This window comes from Condylura cristata, unplaced genomic scaffold (genome assembly GCF_000260355.1).
Source record: "Condylura cristata isolate star-nosed mole 26May11 unplaced genomic scaffold, ConCri1.0 scaffold00025, whole genome shotgun sequence".
Classification (NCBI taxonomy): Eukaryota; Metazoa; Chordata; class Mammalia; order Eulipotyphla; family Talpidae; genus Condylura; species Condylura cristata.
The window spans coordinates 24,690,583-24,706,538 of NW_004567126.1; the positions used below are offsets into that span (position 1 = coordinate 24,690,583).

The 15,956-nt window shown below is 43.1% G+C and overlaps 2 protein-coding genes across 10 annotated transcripts in view; both read left to right on the plus strand.

Annotated features, from left to right (window-relative positions):
• Positions 1 to 4,387, plus strand: part of ALG9 (ALG9, alpha-1,2-mannosyltransferase) — a 62,666-nt gene extending 58,279 nt beyond the window's left edge. For 2 of the 3 annotated variants that reach the window (XM_004689275.2, XM_012729769.1), the window contains exon 15: positions 2,250 to 2,480. In XM_004689275.2, coding sequence (XP_004689332.1) covers positions 2,250 to 2,373 — 124 coding nt within the window. In that variant the 3' untranslated portion in view covers positions 2,374 to 2,480. Of the gene's footprint in view, positions 1 to 2,249; positions 2,481 to 2,650 lie in introns of those variants that run through there. The other variant, XM_012729768.1, reaches the window with a different exon arrangement.
• A 4,058-nt stretch (positions 4,388 to 8,445) lies between these two features.
• PPP2R1B (protein phosphatase 2, regulatory subunit A, beta) overlaps positions 8,446 to 15,956 on the plus strand; it is a 44,195-nt gene continuing 36,684 nt past the window's right edge. For 4 of the 7 annotated variants that reach the window (XM_012729589.1, XM_012729590.1, XM_012729592.1 and 1 more), the window contains exon 1: positions 8,448 to 8,732. In XM_012729589.1, the coding sequence (XP_012585043.1) occupies positions 8,673 to 8,732 (60 nt within the window). In that variant the 5' untranslated portion in view covers positions 8,448 to 8,672. Of the gene's footprint in view, positions 8,733 to 15,956 lie in introns of all 7 variants that reach the window. The other 3 variants (XM_012729587.1, XM_012729588.1, XM_012729593.1) reach the window with 3 other exon arrangements.

The following is a 15,956-nucleotide window of genomic DNA, read 5'->3' on the forward strand; positions in this document are numbered from 1 at the left end:
GCATTAGATATATAAATGATTGCAGTTGACCATACAGTAGTTACAAGATACAGTGAGTTTCATTGATTTTTTTTTTTTGTTAAAGATTTATTTATTTATTCATATAGAACTCGGGTACAGGCCAGAGATGCGGAGGGTGAGAGGATTCACCAGAGACAGAGTGGGGTGCAGAACAGGCAGATTGACGAAGTACACTGAGGCAAGCAGCGGGCGGGTCAGGAGAGGTCTGCCACGCCATGTGGTCTCCTCCGGGGGCAGGTGGGAATCGAATTCATGCAGAAGTGGCTCAAGCTTCTCAGTGCAGTGCTTTAACCCGCTGCGCCACCAGGGAGGGCCGAGTTTCATTGATTTTTAAAAATAAGCATACTTTCTCTTTGTTCTTTGCAAGACTCTAGAAAAAAATGAAATTATGAAACAACAGCCTCCCAGATAGTAAGGAATTGTCCAAGAAAGAAAGTAAAAAACTAGACTTGCATCCAGTGGACTCAATGTTGTTCCAAGGACTGAGCTGATTAGAATAAATACTGACTATATTAATGAAACTTTTATTGTAGAATGAGCTGGAATGGAAACAATCCTTCATTAGTGATAGGCGTTCGTTATTACATTTGTGTCCCTCTGTTGAGACCTTCCTCTTACCTGTGCAGCTTTGCTAGAAAGGCTAGCTTAACTTCTTTTTGACTGAGGTAGGTGCTTTCCCTTCCTGTTCATTTTGTTGCAGAAGCCTCATTTTATCTCCCAACCTCTTTTCTCTGTCAAAGCCCTTGAACCGTTAGCTATTGAAGTAAAGTGCATCTCTGATGATCACAGAGCACTGCCAGCGTCCCAGTTGGGAAGAGTCTTCGAGAGGTGTGTATGCCAAGCACGATATCATTGTGTGCAGGCATTGCAAGAGTCTGCCAAGCCCAGGGGTAGGCTGCCAGTACAAATGCCACGTTGACATGACATTTACAAGTTTAGGACTGGCAATGGAACACCCTTCAGCTACTTCACTTAGGGTGGCAGTAACCGGGCCAATTCTTGATTTTCAGACTCAGAAATCACAATCAGTAAGTAATACTTCATATGGAATTTGAAACTTATCACTGCTGCTTTTTCTAAGAGGTGATGAATCCTGTTAGCCTGTTCCTGGGATGCAGGATAAATCCTAATGGTTGAGGATGCCAATTGTGGGGTGAAACCTGCATTTGAATGAGGGCTCTGTCACTTCATGTATGATCTGAGCCCACTTAAGTCTCAATTTTCCATCTATAAAATAAGGAAAATATCCTTCCCTCAGGACTACTAGATGGATTAAATATATTTAAAAGTGTAAGTACTTTGCACAGTGCCTATCCAGTGGTAAATGTTCAATAAATGTGTATTTTTCACGTGCTTTGCAAGGTCATGAGAAATTCAGGTTTTCAGCTGTTCTTGTATTTCAGTAATGAGTGGATCTGTTATATCCTGCCAGCATCATGCCACAAGAGCTGTGTGCAGACTCTTTCTTTGACTTAAGCATTGCTGGAACAGTTTTCTTCACCTCTCCAGGAACACTTCGAGCTGGAGTCAGGGTCATTTGAGCATAGGACAGCTCTACAGTTTCTTAGAGGCAGAAACTGTTTGGGTGTTAAGAGTTCATTTCCGTAATAGTAGTCTGCCCGTTGACCTGGATCTGTTCTGTGGCATATTCTAATGCAAATAAAGAGCTAGAACTATTCTAAAGATCATGCTGTGGATACTTAGGGTGACTATCTTGTTGGTGTGGGCAATGAGATATTTGGCCTTAATTTTTTATGATGTCCTAGTAATAGCAGATTTTAATGTATTACTTTCAAAAATATAACTTTCACTATAGCTTAGTTTATTTCCGTTGATTTTCTTATTGATGCATGTAAGAACTGGGGTGTTTGAATACATTTATATATTTATGCATATAAGAACTGCGGTGTAGGCCAGAGATGGGAGAGGGGTGAGAGGACTCACCAGAGACAGAGTGGAGAGCAAAACAGGCAGATTGCCTGAGATACACTGCTGAGGGGAGCAGCAGTTGAGACAGAAGAGGTCTTCTGTGCCATGTGGTTAACTCCCTGTCCTCGAATTCATGCTACAGTGGCTGCAGATAGCTTGAGAGTGCTGAGACTTTAACAAACCCTGAGCCACCAGGGAGGCCCTTCTTTAATCACTTCTCAATCAATGGCAAATGTTCTCATGTAATCAGTTTATATTTTGGGATTTTGTTTTTTTTTTTTAACCTCTTTGTTTTTCAGATCTTCAAAGCTGCTGCGGGCATTCTACGTGCCCTTTCTGTCAGATCAGTATACAGTGTATGCAAACTACACCATCCTCAAACCTCGGAAAGCAAAGCAACTCAGGAAGAAAAGTGGAGGTTAGCAACACGCCTGTGGCCCCAAAGGACAAGCATCCTGTTAACTAGCAACTCCAGGGGCGTGGCTCCTTGCAGTCATCACTGTAACACTCGTAATAAAGATCATTTGACACATGTACTGGAATGTGGGTGCTTTGGGCAGGTCAAGCAGTCCTGTTCACCTTTGCCAGTGTTTCTATTCTGCATGTAAACTTTTTGCAGATAGGCAGAGAACAACCCTAAAGTCTGGTAGATATATTGCTCTACATCTCATTGTCTTTCTTCTGTTCAATTATTTACTAGAGCGGAGAAGAGCGGAACCAACTTACAGGAAGAATTGAAAGTCCCTCTCCTGGACGGCTGTGTTAAGCTGTTCTCCGCACTCTGGCCTGTCATCCGAGAATTAGCAAGTCTCTCTTGGGCTATGTGGGCTTCTCCACCGAAGCTCTTCGGCAGCTCCTAGCAGATCTTCTTGTTCAAATCCTAGTGCTGAAAATGAACACACCCTAATTGCCAACCTAAATGTCCTTTTCACCTCCAACAAGACTAAGTTACACTAAAGCACTTCACAGGACTAGAACCCTGTCCTAGAGATACCTCAGGAAAAAGGCAACCATTTGAGGAATTGTGACTGAATTTCATGGTATAGGATGCCTTGTTTTCATTTTATTTATTGTATTGTGCAACAAAATGTAACTCTCTGGGTTGCGTTTTCTTTTTTAGTTTTAGCATGCTACTTCTTGAGTTCCAGACTTCTCTATGTAAAGGCAATGACAAACCATACTATAACTATATAGGACATATTTGGAGAAAATTCGTTCTATCAACAGATAGAATTCTAACAACAGACTTTTAATTAATGAATCAGAGGCCCTTTCTGAGAGAAATTAAAAATTCTCTCACACACCCCACTTTTTTAAACAACCCAGTATATACTTATAGCCCCTATTTTTGAGTTCTGTGTTCAAAGTCCCTGCTGCGTGGGGCACTGATGATCAAATAGGTAGTGGTAAGGACCAGTTGAAATGTATAAAGTACATACTATTTCTTCACCTTTACATGCAGCATTTTGTAGTTTACAAGAAAGGCACCGTCTCAAAGAAAGACACTCTCATTATCTCATCTGATCCTCACAGACGCAGTGTGAGGTAGGCAAGGCAGGTGGTCTTTCCCTCCTTTTACAATGAGGAGACTGAGACTAAGGAGGGAGGTGGAGAGATTTGTCCCAGCTCACACAGCCAGTGAGTATCAGCACGGGGCCTGGAAGCCAGGTTGCCTGCCTTCCCCTCCAGTGCTCTCCCTTTCTAACTCACTCAACTCGGAAACAGTACCTGAAGGAATGTGGTTGGCCAGATACCTGGCTGGGACTGTAACATTTTATTTAAGGGAGACTCCTCTGTATTTCTTTGAGTTCTTTCGATCTCCATTGGCCAGACCATCTCACCAGTGTCTTACGGCGCAGCCTGGCTTGTGGCAAGAACAGATTGCTTATGTTGGGAAGTTATGCTTCCTTGTAGCCATACAGGACCTAGAATCAGTACCATTCCCCAGTCAGCCTGGGGTCACCTCATAGGTGCCTTATTTCCCTAAGTGTAATTGTGCCCAGTATCTGCAAATAGGAAGGCTCTGTCTTTCCTCTTTTGTTTTACAAAGAGGTGCTTTTCCAAAGAAACTGATGCCAAGAAGGGAGAACAGACAAGATAAGGGAAGAAATGGCTAGTTACCATGTACAAGTTTTGTTTTGGGATCCTGTCCAAAGGAATTCTAGAATGGACCTGAAGCTCTGGAGAGGAAATAGTCCTGGACAGTGCAGTGTGATAACTGGAGAGAAGATAGGCTGGCAACCCATGTGCTGTTTAAAGATTTTTGACATTTAGATCTCAACACTTGACTATGGTTTTCTGAGGCAAATATTGCCATGCATGGTTGGATATGGGATAGGATGGAGAGTTTTCAGTGAAAAATCTTGCCATCAGGCCTCCCTGATAGCATAAGGGGTTAAGTCTTAGCACCATGAAGTTATCGGCATAAGTTCCATCCTGGGCCAGGGAGCTGACCCACATGGCACAGCGGACCTCTCCAGTCTTGCCTGCTTCTCCTCTCAGCAGTATATTTCAGTCAGTCTGCCTGTTGTGCTCCCCACTCTGTTTCTGGTGAATTCTCTCACCCCACACCTCTGGCTTACACCCCAGCTCTTGTGTGATAAGTAAATAAAATAAATCTTTAAGAAAAAAATTCTTGCCATTCCTGCCAGTCCAATAGTGTATGTCCTTCACAGTGGTTAACACCCTCTGCTTCTTGCAAAATTAAGAGTTCAGTAGTAGAGCTCCATGGTGGGCAACATATTTCTAATCAAATCCATTTGTCTGTGCTACCTATCTATGCTAATTGGCTTTACCATCTTGATATTATACAGGGAAAAGACTTCTGAGCAAGAATTTCTTGTCACATAGCATAAAACAAGGTGTTTGGTCTAGAGATTCCTTGGAAGTAAGTTCCTATCCCTTTTAAAAGCTGATTTTATTTTTGCCAAATCCTACAGGGGTGTTTATGTGTATTTAGGTGTTTTGAAAAATGATCTGGGAAGGTATCTTTCATGTGATGTTAAACAAATGCATTTTAAAACTCTGCATTTTAGCGGGGAATTTATTTTTTTCTGGGAAAAGGAGTTTCAAAACACTTGGTCAGAGTAGCATTTCTCCTTCAGTGAGTCACTGTCAGCCCTGGTGACTGCTCTGCTCCCTGTAAGGGTCGAGTGTCAGAGGTCCTTATTTCCTGGTAGACTGTTGGGTATCGAGCAATGAAGGGCTGCAGGTATTTGCCCTTGATTATGGGCCTGAGTGAGGGAGTAGGTGTACTTGGCAATTCCAGGGCTCACCCATCTCCAGATCTTCAACTGCCTTGTCTGAGCCCTAAGTCATAGGACAGAGACCCATTGCTGAACCAGATTGTGGTAGATATCCATTATCAAAGTTACCTGGCACCTGGCAGGCGTCATCTGATAAAGTCATTACCTCTTTGAATCACAAAATTGAAGCCCATACACCATGATCTTTATTGCTGAACTCAAGTTTAGAAACAGATCCTTTGTTTTAGACCAAGTTAGTTCTTCATCCCAAGCATTTATCTGGGCCATTACCCCTAGTTTGGAATTCTGGGAAAGAACCTTGAAAACCTTATTGATTCTGCACCTTTAGCTCTGGAGTGATCATTTGGGCTAAGCCCAGTGGGCAGTTCTTTATTGTGGTTTGCATTTTTTGGGATTTATTGAAATAAGAGTTAGTTGTGATTGTCCTGTCTTCTAGCCAGCATCACACAGCTCTGCTTTCTATTTGGTTAATTTTATTTTCTCTGAAATGGGGAAGAGAGGCTCAGTTTAATCTTTGCTTCCACAGTCACATTAAAACTCGTGTGTTAATTTATTCTTACACATCTACATCAAATAATGGGTAAATGGATACATGGACATGGGCTCAGCTTTAATTTTTGTGCAACAGTTCCGAATTCTTGTATTGCATTGTGGATTTCAGTGGCTCCCTGGAGTTTCTTAAATCTAAATGAAGGCTACCTTTAATTTGTCCAATTTTTATAGCCATGTGTGGTTCATGCACATGAAATCAGGAAGATTGTAGCGTGGAAGCAAGAGTGTTGTCCAATTCCTTTGTCTTCCTGATCCTTGTACTTTATCTCATGTGTCAGTGTTTACATTACAAGCATACTTTATTTTCTGTGAAAGAAAAAGTTCAATAAATGTTGGCGGTTTGATTTTCCTTTTCTTAAGGTGACACCTTCTTTTGCTTTTAAATATTTGATGGAGGTTGGAAACTGGGGGAGATCAACTCCTCGTATCATCCCTACTCTCTCTGTTCAGCGTATAGACCTACCTTCCACAAGCCACATAGATGAGAATGTTTATTATGAAAACTCAAGGACAACAACTTTAGGAAATCCAGTGTGAGTTTTATTTTATTTGCAGAAAAACTAAGTACCATTAGGAATTAATCAGTGTGTCCAGGTTGTGCCTGAGAGAGTTCCTGAGTCCATCTTATGTTCTTGGATTAAGACTCTGTAGACTGTGAGAGTCTAATGTTCCTAAGTATGGGTATTTCTACCCATGAGGTACCCTGCCAGGAAAAGAAATCTCAACTGCAAGATGACTGCAGTGATAAATGCAATTCAATAATACCAAGTAGTGAGTGATTCTGAAAGCAGAAAGCTGTCTTTGGCTCTTTTCCGCAGTGGAGTTCTAACTTTGAAACAGATTATAGCCAGTAAATTTGATAAATGAAATGAGGGGAATTCAGATAAGGAAGATGAGATTATGGAATGTAGTGACATGGACAGACCCATTCCTCTTGTAGCTTCTTAGCATTAGTAGGTTGTGTGAAAAATAACAAGTAAATAGCCTTTTACCTGAATATGAGCCTTAAAAAAATGTAAGCATATATTGAGGTAACTTCATAAAGTACCACGAGGTACCATGGCTTTTTTTGCTTGGTTTGGATTTTACTTCTAGTTTCTGAGCTTTTTCTTTCATACCTGGAGATAAAAAATATAAACAAAAGTGAGTCTTGGTGGTTCCAAGGTTGTGTGAATTAAGGCAAACATCTGGCAAGGGTTTTTCATAGGCTTATCTCTTGGTTCCCGCCAGTACGGCTTTCTGAGGGTTCTGTTTAACCTTCCTTTGCCTGCAGAACCAGCATTTGGTAACTTGGGCCTTTGGCCTATAATTTGTCATTTTAACTCTAAGACCCTGAGTTGCCAAGTGGGGAAGGGTATGCTTCTTGATCCGTTGCTGGTTGCACCCTGGTTCAGTCCTGGAGAATGTATAGCTATAGATCTGTGATTCTTAGTTCTCAGCAGAACTGCATGAGAGAAGCACCTGGGGACCCTTTAAAAAATACTTCTATTGGATTAACTCCATGAATTCAGAGTTAGTGGCCTGTAAAAACTCCCTGGGTGACTTTGCTAATATCCACTGTTGTTGGTATTACAGACTGGAAGGCAAATAGTTGCAGCAAAGATCCAAGATAACTGAATCAGTAAAATATTTAGTGCCTTTTCCCAGTGATGACCCCTGGCTACCCAGACCTCTGTGTAGGCCTCTTCCCTTTTCCCAAGCCCTTTTCTCTACTTTTTCTAGCTTATAACATGAACTGTCCTGTCTCCCATTTTGTCTAGGCACTGCTTTCTGGGAAACAATTAACTAATATAATACAGAAGTACACTAATGGATGTTAATAATTTACTGTAGTTCTCTTTCCATGGAGCCTCTCATCTCAGGACATTTGAATGCTAACACATCTGGAAAGAAGTGGGGACTTATTTTCAGATCCCTTTGAGTGCCTTTTAAAATTTTAATTAATTAAGTGGGATGAGAAATTTCGAGCAGGTAGTTCCAAGCTGCAGCAAGAGTGCCTGACCTTTAAATTCAGCCTGATTGCTTGGCATTGCTTCGCCTACTCAGACAAAAGTCTGTGACTGTCTTCAGTAAGAGAATGAAAAAGGAAAACTGTGTGTGGGTATTAAGCCCTCCTGCTCAGGATGGCTGGGAGAGTCTGCTCTGTAATTTTTAGATACTTAGCAGTTTATTTGAGACAAGTACACTATAGACCTCCCCTTTGTTATTCTGCCGCTGTTATTTTTTCTGCATTTTCCCCTGGAGCTGCTGTTCCTCCCTCAGACATAAGAGCAAAGGTTAATCTTATTTTGAGAGAAGTGACCTGAAATATGTTCATTCAACCCACAAGAAAATACCCTGCATCATTCATGAGTTAGTCTTGCTTTTTCCTGGTTTCTGTGTTAATATGTCTCTAAGGCTCCCCAGAGTCTCCTGTAATGTGCCCTCCCCCCCCCCCGTCCCCTTTTTTTTTTCTTTCCAGTGATGTATTTGTGGGGCTATGCAGAATAGGAGGCTAGTTCTTTAACATACATTTATGAAAGAACCTGAATGACTTTAAAAGCTCAGCCCTTTCTCCTTTCTTGTGATTGTAGTCACTGTGATTACTGACGGTATTCTAAAAAAGAGCTTCAAAGTTGTAATCTGCTGCCATGTTTTTTGGGTTGTGTTCTTGAACTCCCCACTATGTCTGAAAACTTGAAACGTTGTCTGCTGCACCATCTTTAGTGTCCAGCAGAGGGCAGCCTATTCTCACTAAAAATTTCAGAGCTCTGCTTTCCTTCAGGAACCTCCTTTCAGCATTGATTGTTTTCTTAGTGTCAAGATTCCAATGTAATTTGAAATCTGGGTTACATTTCTTTAGAAGCTGTGTTCCTGCATTGCATTCTTAGATTGCTATCATTGCAGAAATTTCTGGAGAAAACCATGCCCATCACTTCTGATCTCCATCCCAACAGTGATTGTCTGCATGGTAGACAACTCACGGTGAGTCTATTCTCAGTTCATCTCAGTTCATCTTAGTTCTGTTTGGCGTTACCTTGGTTGTACTTATAGGTAATAAAAGATAGGTGTTCACTTAAAGAGGGGAAAACAACTACTTTCAGAGGTAGTTACCAGCCACTTGCTCATTGCCAAGATTTCAGACATGAGCAAACCACATCAAATACATCGTCTTAAGGCTATGTCGTTGCCTTTACCAACATCAAAGGCAAACCAAAGGTATATGAATCTTCAGGGTCTTGCCCTTGCCTGCCGTCAGATGCCAACATATTATTCAGGGCAAAGAAGCTCAAGGGGTGGTGAGGGCACTTAATAGGGATCCAGCCCCTGTGAAGTGAAAGGCCTTAGAATACCTTTGATTGCTCCTCCCTTAGGTAATGGGGTAAAAAGCAAACATTTGCAGAAGGAAGTAAAATTTGCATTTGAAAAGTCCTGAGAACTGACCAGTTCAGCTCTTTGAAGTGGTAGGAGAGTCCCTTCTTAATGTGTAACACCTGAGAGATACTGGTCTTTGAACTTGATCTTAGAACTATCTGGAGAATGCATTGGGGCTTGGTTTTTGTTTTTTTTGTTTTTTTTAATTATTGGGTTTTGCTTTTTGTTTTTACACCCTCTAAGTAGATTTGCTCTATGGAGGAGTCGTGGAAATATTAACTGGCATCTATTATAAGCACTTGCTGTATGTCAGGAATGTTTCGAGTTGCTTCTTTCTCACACATTCCTGACAGCAACCTTAACGAAGTCAGTAACTATTACTATCCTCCTTTTAAAGGTGGGGAAACAAATGTTCAGACATAGTAAATGCCTTGCCCAAGATAGAAAGTTGCAGAACTGGGATTCAAACCCAGCTTGACTGTCTCTTGTAACCATGATCTTAGACTCCCTATTTCATGACCTTTTTGAAGTCCACAGCCATTAACTTCCTTTTTTGGAAGATGGGAGAGAGAAGAACAGGATCCAGTTAAAGTTTTTACACTTTTTTTTTTTTTTAGCCACCTTCTTTATCTGCTTCTACTAACCATAGCTGGTAGATTGTCCTAATCAGTCTGCAGATAACACATTCAGTCTTTGTAGGGGCTTTTCTAGAACACTCTGGGTATGCAGCTAATTTTAATCACACAGATCCAAAAGGGAGCTGATTTCCTTAAGTCCTAGAAGTGAGTGGAAATTCCGGTTTCTGATTACAGTCCCAGATGGATTTCTGCTGAAATATGAGTTGTGCCCAGGGGGTCTCTGGCCTCAGCACTAGTCCTTTCTTACTTGGATGGCTTTTCTCCTAACAATACTGGGCAGATCAGAAAAGGAAGTGAAAAAGAAGTCTTCAAGGGATACCACAGGGAGAAGTTTCAGGGGACCAAGACTATTTTAAGTAATCCCTGCTGTGGCTAAATCAACCCTTTGTCTAGTTGAAGCCTGGGGATAGTGTATCCAGATGCTGAAAAATATTGCCTCATATTGACTGTGCCTAATCCAAGACATGGTGATAAGGGATGACAGAAATCTGGGCTGTACCCTGTGGACATAGCAGGGCAGACCGGAAGAGTGATCAGGAGGAGGCTGTTTATTCACGTCTACGGACGCCACAGGGAAGCTGGGCAGGGTACAGTCTGGGGCGTAGTAACCAAGAGTCAAGATTGGTTGGTTTGAATATGGAACATTTTTGTGGTTCCTCATTCACAAAGCCTACAAAAAATGTGGTCTCCTGGATTGGGGCCTGAAACAGAAAGAAGATGTTAGTGAAAAATAGGTGAAATTTGAAATCTGGAGTTTAGCAAATAGTAAAAATCCAACCATGGGCAACTGGAAATGTCCCTTCTGTTTCTCCTCCCACCCAGATTCCTTCCCATACCAACCAGTGTTGATTGTTCATGTTGTCCTGTAACTTTTTAAATCAGCACACAAGTGCACACGCGTGCCTTCTGTGTTACACAGATGGCAAGATTTAGTGTTCTGACCCTTGTTTTGTTATTTAATCTTAACCTTTTAAAAAATATTTAGTTATTTAGGCATACATGGACTGGGGTACAGGCCAGAGGTGCAGGGATTGAGGGGGAGTTAAGGATTCTCAGAGACAGAGTGGGGAGCAGAACATGCAGATGGACTGAAATACATTGCTGAGGGGAGCAGTGGGGAGATGGGAGAGGTCTGCCATGTGGGTTAGCTCCCAGGCCAGGGATCGAACTCCTGATTCAGTGACTGTGGATAGCTTCTTAGTGCTGTCACTTAATCCCTTGTGCCACCAGGGAGGGCTCCCCAATCTTAATATATTTTAAAGTTTAGTTACCTGTTTAGGAGTTGTGTGTCACTGCCAAATATTTTCAGCTTAAATGTCACCCCTCCACTTCAGTAACACTGTGTGCCTGGCCTTTTCCCCTTAACAAAGAGTTTTTGTCATGTGGACAGCATCTGGCAAGAGAACCAGGGATTCTGTCTGTGCTAAGTACATTAGCGCCAGTAAGAGGACTCAGAGACTGAAAATGTTTGAGTAAACCCACTGCACCTGTTGATCTCCAGGTTGGTTTAGCTTAAATCTACCCCTTGTAGTTAGAGGAAATGCTAATTCTGACTGTTTTTCTTGGGGAGTTTGGGGCCTGTTCTCTCTGTGTTGGCTGAGGCACCTGATTCCTTGAGCTGTTGGTAACAAATGCCCTAACTGCTAACACTGACCTAGTGCTCTCTATTTACACAAGGCTTTGTGTTAGGCTTGTTTCTCACAGCGAACCTAAGAGAAGTCTGGTAAAATTTGCTCCATATTACCAATACGAAAACTTGCTGGAAGGTCATGAGTCAGGTTTTCTTTCGGTAAATCACATATTCCTTTTATCCATTCACGTTGGTCCTCTTGGTTGACAAAGCTGAATTGTTATGTTTCCTTACCTGTTTCTACTTCCTTCGTAGACAATGACTGTAATCACTGATATTTGAAAGCTTACTTTTGTCATGCACTAATCTAGATGTATTATTTAATCTTAACAATTACATGAGCTAAGTTGGACAGCTTTGCTCTACAGATGCAGAAACCAAGATTCAGAGAGGGGAAGTCATTTGCCCAAAGTCACACAACTAATAATTCCTGGAGTAGAGAGGTTAGTCTGACTCTTCCAGACTCTAGCATATTCTCTTTCAATCATGGTAGGTACTGCCCTGAATCAGAACCACAGTCCCGTTTCTTTGGCAACTCAAGGATTCAAGCAAAGTTTTGCTCTGGAAATCTCCTCTTTTTTATATGAATAAACACGACATGGAGGTAGGAGGATGAAGCAGGGAGCACTGGTAACCCCTGATTGAGCTTCACAGCTGCTTCAGTTTCACTGTATAACTCCAGGTAAAGTCTTCGTCAGATATTCCCAGTCATAAAAATGGGGTAAGAATTTTACCTCTGGGCCCTTCCTGGTGGCACAAGGAGTTAAGCACAGCACTATGAAGCTATCCGCAGCCACTGCAACACAACATGAGTTTGATCTCCACCAGAGAGGTGACTCACATGACACAGCAAGCCTCCTGTCTCACCCACTGCGCCTCTCAGCAGTGTATTTCAGATCTGCCTGTTCTGTTCCTCACTCTGTCTCTGGTGAATCCTTTCACCCCTCATAACTCCAGCCTGCACCCCAGCTCTTGTATGCATAAAGAAAGAAAATTAAATCTTAAAAAAAAAAATGAAGCTCATCCTTGGGAAATGCCTTCCTGTGTCTCAGGTTTTCTTTCATCAAACCCCAATCTCCATCCCCTCTCCCCCCACACACATATCCTCTTCCACCTTCCACCACCTCCTGCTTTCCTGATGGCCTTTCAGTGAGATGACATGTCTGGGTTTGCCCTGATGGCACCACCTACATACAAGACTCTTCCCTGCCTCCTGCCTTCTCGCCCAGCTCTGAGACTGCAGAGATCAGCTCTTGAATGAGCGCTGATCTGGAAGCTCTGAGACCCATGTGGGGGATGCAAGCCTAGAAAATAAGAGGCAGGGAGCTGGAAGGCACAGCGGAGAGTTCCAGACTTCCTGGGGGGTTGCCCCTTTGCTGCTGTGACAAGAGCTGTTATCCCATCTGCCTGTCCTGCTTCTTGTTCTCTACACAGCTTCTGGCAAAAACTAAGCAAGCCTGACTCTGCTTCCCTTCATTTGCTGGATGAGTGAACTGTATGAGCCTGTCAGAACTCGGGGTTCTAGTGCACCAGGTCCTGTGGATCCCCAGGGCTGCCCTCCTCTTCAGCCTCCCCTCTGCTGTGGTCTCCGGGTCTCCCCGGCTGATAGTGTCTGGTGGTGTGAGAGACACAGGGAGGAGGCAGAGGAGCAACAGAGAGAAGAGGGCAATACAGAGCCGGTGCAGGGCCACTGCCCGAGTTTGTGGTCTGTAGCTAACTCCCAGGAGGGCAGCAAAAGAAGGGTCATTTTAATCTGGCGAAACCACAGCCACTTGGGACAGAGTCACTGATTGATCAGTCGTTTTAGCTGTCACCTGCCTTTTCTGTGGTCTGCAAAGAGTCTTCCAGTCCCCAACCCTTTCACCCCCACCGTCTACAGATCTACAGATGCTTGTTTGTTGACATGGATTATTTTGTTTCTAGATGAATTTTTTAAATCAGTGGCTTCTGAATGTCGATGTACAGACTTGTCACAAGGGGTGTGTGGTAAAATGCCTCTCCCCTTTCTCAGGGGTTCTGAGTCAGCAGACCTGGGTGGATGCCAGGAATCTGCACTTTACTTTTAAATTTTTTAAAAAGGTTTATTTATTTCTGCATACAAGAACTGGGGTACAGGCCAGAGGTGCCGGGGAGGGTGGTTTGATGATTCACTAGAGACAGAGTGGGGAGCAGAGTAGGCAGAATGACTGAAATACACTGCTGAGGGGAGCAGCGGGTGAGACAGGAGAGGTCATCTTCACCCTGTGGGTCAGCTCCCTGGCTGGGGATCGAACTCGTGCTGTGATAGCTGCTGATAGCCTCATAGTGTTGAGCCTTAATCCTATGTGCCACCAGGGAGGCCCAGAATCTGCATTTTAAACAAGCACTTTAGGTGATTCAGGTACATGGACCACACTCCCCAGAAGACTGTCTTAGGTTTATGTTCCAGTTTCCACTTGGCCCAGTTTTTGAAATTGCCTCTTTCTGCTGCAGGCTGTTTTAATCACTTTCTTTATTGCAGGATTTATTAGCATCTGCATGTTTACCACCTGTCTCATTCTCACATCACAGTAACAAGAAAGGGTCCCAGAGGTGGCTGACTCCATTTTATTGGGGTGATGGGGTGGGAGGTGGGATTGAAGCCAAGGTTACAGAGGTTGGGATTGAAGAGCAAAATTGATGACTCTCAAACAGGCAATTTTCTGAGGCCTAATTTACCAACTTGTGACTTCATGTGTAATCATAGCTGTCCCTTAGGTGTCCAATTCATGGTGCTTGGGTACGCAAAGTGTGTCTGAACTTACACAGAATAGCTTAGCATCAGTGTGCTAATTTTTGTTAGTATGTCCATGCTGGTCTCACCTTCAACTAATGTCTGGTTGATAACATGTGTGAAACTGTCAATGTGTTTTTCTCTGTGCTTGTTTCCTGAAGTCCTCTCTGAAGACTTTTAACATAAAGAATAAGAATGGGGCCTCCCTGGTGGCCTCCGGGTTAAGTCTCAGCACTATCCCTGCTGCTGCTTGAGTTTGACCCCAAGCCAGAGAGCTAACCCATTTATAGTTGCAACAGACCTCTCCACTGCTCCCCTTAACAGTGTATTTCAGTAGATCTGCCTGTTCTGCTCCCCACTCTTGTCTCTGGTGAATCTTCTCACCCCCTATACCTCTGGCCCATACCCCAATTCTTTTATACACATACACATATACAAAAGAATAAGAACATTTTTCTTCCCCTGGTGCCAGTAGGAAACTGATACATCTCTTTTTTGATAGAATAGCACTAAAGACATGGAGTTCCTTGATGCCACTCGGGTTTCATTTAGTGGATGAAAACATTATTTTCATGTTCAACACACCTGTTCTTTATTCATTATCCCAGAAACATAAAAGCAGCACTGAACCATACATGCAAATGTAGGCACTGAGCGTGTGTAGTAGTGGGTTTTAAAGTGGTCATTCAAATAATCCAGACTGTACTTATGCAAATCTAAAAAATAGTCAAAATTAAAACCATCAAGAATATATCCAGACCTAATTTGAGCAGTACTGTTCAGGTCCACTGGTTACTAAACTTTCACTATTATCAAATTCTGCTTTCTTCCAGGAAAAGAAAATGTCTGTCTCTTAAATTGCAGTCAGTAACAATTTTACTTTATTTAATTAGACACAAAGAATTAGGGTTTCAGAATATGTGATCACCACATGCAGTTAGCACGCCTAAGTTGTTGACTGTCCAAAAAAAGCAAACAAAAAGGACATTCCGGTTATTCTGTGCTGCCTTAATAACAAGGGTAAAGGAAAACTTCCTATTACGTTTTGTGGGAAAGAATTTCTAAATCCCCACCTCCCCCCACTGCTGTCCCTGAGTTCTGGGGAGGCCAGTTTAACCTTCCTTGTACTAGCTAAGTAGCCACTGTACCCAATTTGGAAGTATGAAAGCTTGTTCTAGATTGGCTTGATTGTTGTACTTCCAGCATGCTAAAGACCTAAAAAATGGGAGGAAGAAAATACAACAGAAGGCACTATTCCAGCACCAAACTGAAAAGAAACACAAAAACAAGAGAACAGCATGTTTTTAACAGCTTGCAGGGAGAAAGCGGAAAAAATACTGACTGGGGAGTTTGGACAGCCGGGTTCATTTTCTCTCACCGCCCGCAATATTTGTCTTACAGAGCAGGAGCCAGATAAAATTCTGACGCACGGGCCCCAGGAAGAGGTGGAGGGCTTCAGGGCAGGCTGAGGGGAGAAGCTCGTGGGGGAATCAAAGCTGGGGCGCCAGTGGCTCTGGGTGGGGAAGAGGTGGACATCTTTATTCCTCCTGGCCTTGGGCATCCTCATTGTCCCTCCGGAGTCCTAAAAGGCCACAGCGCGGATCACTGCGATGGGTTCCTGACCCCTTTGGACCACGCGTCGGTGAATCTGTCCTTGACTTTTTCGGTTGGGGGAAGGACGCGGGTGCGCCATGTGCTTTCTAAGCCCCCCACTCTTCGGGAGTTCAGACCCAGACTTCCTACCACCTGGGACTTGGGGGAGCCAGCTAGGCAGCAACTGTGACACCCCAACTTCGCGGGGCCACGCCGGCAGC